The 7,581-nt window shown below is 33.5% G+C and overlaps 2 protein-coding genes and 1 long non-coding RNA gene across 3 annotated transcripts; 2 read left to right on the top strand and 1 right to left on the bottom strand.

Annotated features, from left to right (window-relative positions):
• Window positions 1-356: 356 nt before the first annotated feature.
• On the top strand, window positions 357-1,440 carry LOC120087996 (cytochrome c1-like). Its single transcript, XM_039045021.1, has 2 exons — window positions 357-517; window positions 745-1,440. Exons 1-2 carry the CDS (start codon window positions 503-505, stop codon window positions 1,150-1,152), a joined length of 423 nt encoding a protein of 140 aa, XP_038900949.1. The 5' UTR covers window positions 357-502; the 3' UTR covers window positions 1,153-1,440.
• Window positions 1,164-3,004, bottom strand: LOC120087997. Its single transcript, XR_005484783.1, has 2 exons — window positions 2,926-3,004; window positions 1,164-1,575 (listed from the first exon to the last, which is right to left on the bottom strand). It is a non-coding gene; the product is annotated as an uncharacterized LOC120087997 (long non-coding RNA).
• LOC120087995 (cytochrome c1-like) lies at window positions 1,707-2,867 on the top strand. Its single transcript, XM_039045019.1, has 2 exons — window positions 1,707-1,867; window positions 2,095-2,867. Exons 1-2 carry the CDS (start codon window positions 1,853-1,855, stop codon window positions 2,500-2,502), a joined length of 423 nt encoding a protein of 140 aa, XP_038900947.1. The 5' UTR covers window positions 1,707-1,852; the 3' UTR covers window positions 2,503-2,867.
• Window positions 3,005-7,581: the final 4,577 nt, after the last annotated feature.

The raw sequence follows: 7,581 nt of genomic DNA, 5'->3' as shown, positions 1-7,581 counted from the left end.
ATCTATTCAATTTAATTTGAATCCTTTGGAATTCAAATCTACCCCTAACCATTCACACATCTAAAATATATGAAAATCAATACCTTTTACATGGGAGTAAAAATTACTCAATACATAATAAGTGAAAGAAACCAAATTAATAATTAAGTGTGGATGATTAAGGCCTGTCAAGAGCTAATTGAGGGGGTTGATTAATCTCTTTTTTACTTGAACTTGAAGTTGTTCGGCAATTTTAAGTAAATCAAGACATTGCAAGATGTAAATTTCTTTGTGTGAGGCAAATTGTCAAATCTCAAGATTCTTCTTATTTTTTATTATTTATTTTTCATTTTTTGGACCCCACATAAACAATTTCATTTCAAAATCTTAAATCATCTTCACACTGCCACTCCATTCTCTCTTCTCTGTCCTATATAAGCCACTCTGCTTCATCATTCCTTCCATCCCACCCTTTCTTTCTCTGCTTCAATTTCTTCTCCTTCTTCTTTATTAGGATTTTAGCATGGCTACTGCTGAGGTAAATTTCGCTTGCAGTAATCAAGTATAAAGGTTTTTAATTTATCGTAATTCAGAATCATATAACTCTATCTCTCTAATCATAAGGATTAACAAAATTATACATTTGAACTTCTTTTATATATGGGTATATGTAATTCTTTCGAATATTTTAGGACAAATTCGAATTGGGTCATTGTTTTTTCTCTCTTTCCTAGCTCCGATGAGGCTGTTTTTGTGAAATTGCAGGTTGTACCACCGGAGACAGTTCTCCCAGAGGAAGCAACAGAGGTGGTAGAGGTACCGCCGCCGAAGGTTGAAGAAGAAGAAGCTCCGCCTCCAGCGGCAGTAGATCCACCGGCGGAGGAGGTGGCAAAAGAAGAAGAAGCCACCGATCCCCCTGCGGCTGAAGAGACAGAAACTCCTGTTGAAGTTGAAACCAAGGAAGTAGTTGTAGAAGAAGAGCCAAAGGAAGAGAAGAAAGAAGAAGAAGAGAAAGAAGAAGAGGCAGGTGAGGCTGTGGTGGAGGAGGAGTCCAAACCGGCGGAGGCTGAGGCACCGGCGGAGGAGGAGGCTGTGGAGGTGGTGGAAGAGAAGCCTGTAGAAGAAACAGAGGAGAAACCAGAAGAAGAACCTGCAGCAGAGAAGGCTGAGTAATTAAATTTCAATCCAAATTATTATGGGTGTAATGGAAAAAAGTTGATGGGGGGTTTGAGAAATTTGGTTACTTTAATTGTGGAGTTTTATGTATGTGAAGTCAAGTGGTTGATTGAGTGGGGATTGGGAAAGAGTGTAATAAGCTAAAATGTGTATAGGGATTAGGGGACCTTTGTCTTTGTTTATGTGGATCAGTGGATGCCTGTTCAGAGTGCAATATTTTTGCCAGTTTGTCTGTCATAATAACTTACAGCCATATATATATCTCTATAAAAATATTGCATCTGATGTAAGAGAAAACAAGTCCTAGTGTATTTTTGTTCATATAGAGCTTTGGTTATCTTATAAAAGTTTAGCTAAAATCACCCATCTATTTGGATTTTACTGTTAGTTTTTAAATTTATTAGATGGCTGTTTTGGAACCTGTCTCTTATACACATCTAGATGTGTATAAGAGACAGTTTCTTTGTGTGAGGCAAATTGTCAAATCTCAAGATTCTTCTTATTTTTTATTATTTATTTTTCATTTTTTGGACCCCACATAAACAATTTCATTTCAAAATCTTAAATCATCTTCACACTGCCACTCCATTCTCTCTTCTCTGTCCTATATAAGCCACTCTGCTTCATCATTCCTTCCATCCCACCCTTTCTTTCTCTGCTTCAATTTCTTCTCCTTCTTCTTTATTAGGATTTTAGCATGGCTACTGCTGAGGTAAATTTCGCTTGCAGTAATCAAGTATAAAGGTTTTTAATTTATCGTAATTCAGAATCATATAACTCTATCTCTCTAATCATAAGGATTAACAAAATTATACATTTGAACTTCTTTTATATATGGGTATATGTAATTCTTTCGAATATTTTAGGACAAATTCGAATTGGGTCATTGTTTTTTCTCTCTTTCCTAGCTCCGATGAGGCTGTTTTTGTGAAATTGCAGGTTGTACCACCGGAGACAGTTCTCCCAGAGGAAGCAACAGAGGTGGTAGAGGTACCGCCGCCGAAGGTTGAAGAAGAAGAAGCTCCGCCTCCAGCGGCAGTAGATCCACCGGCGGAGGAGGTGGCAAAAGAAGAAGAAGCCACCGATCCCCCTGCGGCTGAAGAGACAGAAACTCCTGTTGAAGTTGAAACCAAGGAAGTAGTTGTAGAAGAAGAGCCAAAGGAAGAGAAGAAAGAAGAAGAAGAGAAAGAAGAAGAGGCAGGTGAGGCTGTGGTGGAGGAGGAGTCCAAACCGGCGGAGGCTGAGGCACCGGCGGAGGAGGAGGCTGTGGAGGTGGTGGAAGAGAAGCCTGTAGAAGAAACAGAGGAGAAACCAGAAGAAGAACCTGCAGCAGAGAAGGCTGAGTAATTAAATTTCAATCCAAATTATTATGGGTGTAATGGAAAAAAGTTGATGGGGGGTTTGAGAAATTTGGTTACTTTAATTGTGGAGTTTTATGTATGTGAAGTCAAGTGGTTGATTGAGTGGGGATTGGGAAAGAGTGTAATAAGCTAAAATGTGTATAGGGATTAGGGGACCTTTGTCTTTGTTTATGTGGATCAGTGGATGCCTGTTCAGAGTGCAATATTTTTGCCAGTTTGTCTGTCATAATAACTTACAGCCATATATATATCTCTATAAAAATATTGCATCTGATGTAAGAGAAAACAAGTCCTAGTGTATTTTTGTTCATATAGAGCTTTGGTTATCTTATAAAAGTTTAGCTAAAATCACCCATCTATTTGGATTTTACTGTTAGTTTTTAAATTTATTAGATGGCTGTTTTGGAACTTATTATTCAAAATAGTGTAATTTTATTGATCATGATCCAACATTCTATGTAAGAGAAACACAAGTTCATATAAATATAATTTAGATGCATCGATATAATATCGCTAAAATAGTCTAACTAACACACGGGCAGTGGAAGATCCATAATTTTATGGTGAGGGACACAACTTTATATTGTTAAAATTTTAATCCATTAACGTCTAAATTTGTGTCATATACAGTTAACTTTAATCACTAACATTTCGATTTGTGTGTCTAATATGTAGTACTATACATTTTTTTAAAAAACATAATGTAATTATTTGCTACAAAATTGAAAATTTGAGGCTCAATTAGAAACAAAAATAATTTTTTGTATAGTATAACGGTTAATTTTTAAGCATTTTTAATACTTTATGAGATTTTTAGATATTAAATTAAAAGTTTATATATCTATTAGACATTTTTAAGGGATTTATTAGAGTTACAATTGAAAGTTTAGATATTTATTAGCCCTAATTTTAAAAACTAAGAATTAAACTTGTACTAACTTGAATGTAATTTTAAAATAATGGTAAAGTCAATAATAAAACAAAAAAATTATAAGTGAAAATGGTGTTTATATATCTTGATTTTCAAAAACTAAAAATCAATAACTAAAGTCTTGTTTAGTAACCATTTTGTTTTTTGTTTTTGTTTTTTAAAATTAAACATATGGACATTACTTCCACCTAGAGATGTCCAAAAATTCGCGGGGCGGGCCCCGAATACATGGGAATGGGAGAGGGAGTGGGAAATGTTTTTCCCCGTTTACAATTCGGGGCCGGGGACAGGGAATATATTCTCTGTCCCTGACCCCACCCCATTTTTCCGTCGCGCCTAGACTTTATATATAAGTTATAAATTTTATTATTCATTAATTAATATTGTAGACTTTATTAAGATAATTATGGATGTTTTAATTATTTGAGTTCAATATTTTTATTACTTTAATTCTTTAGATGTTGTAATATTTAAGATAAGATACTCTAAATATTGAATTTTAATTTTTACAAATAATGAGAATTTAGCATTTTAATTATATTTTTTAAATCGCATGTGTATTATTGTTTTAAATAGTCGAATTGATTTTCATTTAAATGAAAATTCTATTGAAAATGTTTAAAGAATTGTTATATATATATATATATATATATATATATAATATATTATATAGTATATATATATATTTTAATTGGAAATTAAAAAATGTTAAAAAAAATAAAGGCGGGGAATTTTTCCCCGCGGGAACCCGATCCCCACGGAATCCCCGTCCCGTTCCCTGCAGAAAAAATTACGGGACGAGAAATGGAATAGGGGGCGGGGGCGCGGGACGGGAAGCCTTCCCGTCCTCGCCCCACTCCGACTTTGGACATCTCTACTTTCACCTTCAAATCTCTTCATTTATTATCTATTTTTCACCAATTGTTTTTAAAAATCAAGCCAAAATTTAAACAACTAAAAAAAGTAGTTTTCCAAGAAGTAGTTTTTGGTTTTGAACATTTGGCTAAGAATTCAACCATTGTACTTAAGAAAATATACAAATTATTGTAAGAAATATGGATAAATAGACTTAATTTTTAAAAAAAAAATAAAAATAAAAATCAAATCATCACAAACGGAACCTAAATAATTGTCGACTAAAATTTAAAAAGATATTTGTAAATAAACACATCAACTTATATATTGAGAAAATAAAAATGGAATTAAGTTTTTTGTTATATATATATAATTTAAGCCACCAAAATTTGTTAAAATAAAAAAGAAAAAAAATCAAACCCTCCAAGTGTTTTTCGAACTTTTGGCCACCAGCTAGTAAGTTTAACCATGACTTTGGTGGGCACGCTTATTATATATTGACTAGGACCAATTGCGTAAATTGAAATTTAAGTCTAAAATAATAAAATATATAGTACAAGGATAAAATAATTGTACATATAAAATAAAAATGATAAAAGACTTAAAAAGTCCACACCTAACCACTATTCTGTTCGCTTCTTCTCGATTTCTTTCAAATTTGAAAGCTATCACTGACAGTAGCTATTAGAGCTATTAGTGATAGCACTAATAGCTGCTATGGCTGATAGTTGCTGTCAGTGGTAGGTTTCAATTTGAGAAATATGATACAATCTTGAAATATTAGCTTTCAATTTGCTATCAGTTATCAGTGGCTATCATTAATTACACTTTCATTAATTGGAATCAACTTTTGAAATATTAACATTTAAGACTATCAGTAGTATCAATGATAGATTTTTATAAGTAGTTATCAACTTTGAAAGAAAAACTAACAACTTTGAAAGATTTAAGCTATACCAGTTATGGAAAACTATTAGTCGCTATCACGGTAGACTTTCATTAAATGACTATCAACTTTGAAAGACTAACATAGTAGCTATCACTAATAATTTCTATTCATGGCTATCACTGATGGCAGTTTATCAGTCGCTATCACTGATATGCGTTCAAATCAATTAGAACAATCTTGAAATTATTTAACAATTAAGGCCATTCAATGATAGACCTTTATAAATGGTTATCAACTTTAAAAGAAAACTCGATATTATAGATATCACCTAAGTTTTTATCCTAATATCACTCATGCCATGGTTATCAGTGATAACTTCTTTCAAACTGATAACATCACTGAAAGATGCTATCAGTGATCTCACTGATATCTAGGGTTGGCAACGGGGCCGGGCCAGGGTGGGGTAGGGTTCCCCGTCTCTATCCCCATTGGCGGGATTTTACCCCTATCCCCGTTGGGGAAACGGGTTGCCGCGCGGACCCATTCTCCATTTTCCTTTTTGTTTCCCCATGGGAACTTTTTTTGTTTTCATTTTTTCCCCTAAAATTCTATTTGGTTTAGGCTTGGACACTTTAGTTGGGCTTAGATTGGGCTAAATTAAAAAAAAGTTAAATACCTAATATAAATATATATATATATATATATATATATAAAGACTTAATCGGGGATGGGGCAAGGATACCCTTCTCATCCCTGCCCCGTCCCTGGTTTTGGGGTCCCCGATTTGACCCTATCTCCGGTTAAACTGGGGATTCTCCACCCCATTCAGGGTAAAGCCCTGTGGAAACCTAACCCCACGGGAAATTTTGCCAACCCTATTGATGTTATGTTATCAATGATAGCTTATATCATTGATAACATGTTATCAGTGGTAGCTTCTATCACCGATAAGCGATAACGTGCTATCATTGTTAGCTTCTATAATCGATAACATGCTATCAGTGGTAGCTTCTATTAGTGATAGCCACTGACCACCTTTGTGCCCCTTTCCTTGTCCTTCCCAAATATTCGTACGACCTATTTTCTTTTCGATATCTCTCAAGGGCACTTCTGTAAAAATAGTGAACAACCAAAACCAAACCCTTATTCTTCGTTTGATTTTGTCCACTGGAATTAATTAGGGTTTTTTCCCTTCTGAAGATAATCTTTTTGTCGAAAAATGACTTAAATGACCTCAGATTTTTTCCACCGACATTCATTTTAAGCCATCAATTCAACCATGTGAGAAACTGGTGCAATCTGGCTTTAAAGAAGTTTGGACCTCGACTGACCGAAAGTTAACACAAAATTTTCACTAATACAACTACTGTGGTCAGCCCGTCGTTCTGTCAGGTTTACTATTCGTTTGACGCTCTGTCTCCACTGTTGATTAATGAACTACAAGTGGAACCCTTTCACACCATTGATGTAACAAATATCTACCTAAGTCAAATCGTTAATATGTGAATAATTGATATTACTAGTACACAAATATCATTGATATCATTGATGTCACTGATATCTACCTAAATCATTTTTATATAACTAATATTGTTGACAGTTGATATTATTGATACATGGATATCACTAATATCTGCGTAAGTCATATCATCAATATCACTAATATCATTGATGTCACTAATATCTATCTAAGTCCAATCACTAATATGTGGATATCACCGATATCTACCTAAGTTATATCATTAATATCATCGATTTTAAACGTTAGAATTGCCAAATTCATATTTCTCAAGTTTTGAATTGGGCATTAGTATATTAGTGGCTATCACCAATAGATTTATATTATTATGGCATAATAATGGAAGTTTATAACTCATAGTTACTAATAGATCTTATAAGTTTTAGACTTTTAATTTATCTTAAGTATTTACTAATAAATTATTATACATTAGTTGATATAAGTCTATAAGTAATAGACTTCTATCATTGATGGAAGTAGTTAGTCTATCACTGATAGATTATGATTTATTCTATCAGTAATATTATAGTTTATCAATGATAATAGTTTATTACTAATAGACTTCATACTTTTAAAGTCCTACAAAAAAAAAAAGAATAATATAATGGATAGATCGTCTCTTGAAGAGACGAAGTGTAACTTTTCTTCTATATCCGTCTCATCAAGAGACGAGAAATTCAAATAAATTAATAAAATTAGCAAGTTGGAATTAAGATTCATCAACCACCATGCCAACTTGTCATTAATCATTTTTCCGCATTTTAAGTTTCTCGAAGAGATGAGGATGGAAGAAAAGTTACACTCTATCTCAGCAAGATAAGAAGCTCTATGGTTAAGATTTGTAAAAGAGACAGAGAGATAGAGGAAGAAG

This window comes from Benincasa hispida, chromosome 10 (genome assembly GCF_009727055.1).
Source record: "Benincasa hispida cultivar B227 chromosome 10, ASM972705v1, whole genome shotgun sequence".
Taxonomy (NCBI): Eukaryota; Viridiplantae; Streptophyta; class Magnoliopsida; order Cucurbitales; family Cucurbitaceae; genus Benincasa; species Benincasa hispida.
This window is presented reverse-complemented; position numbering and strand designations above follow the sequence as displayed.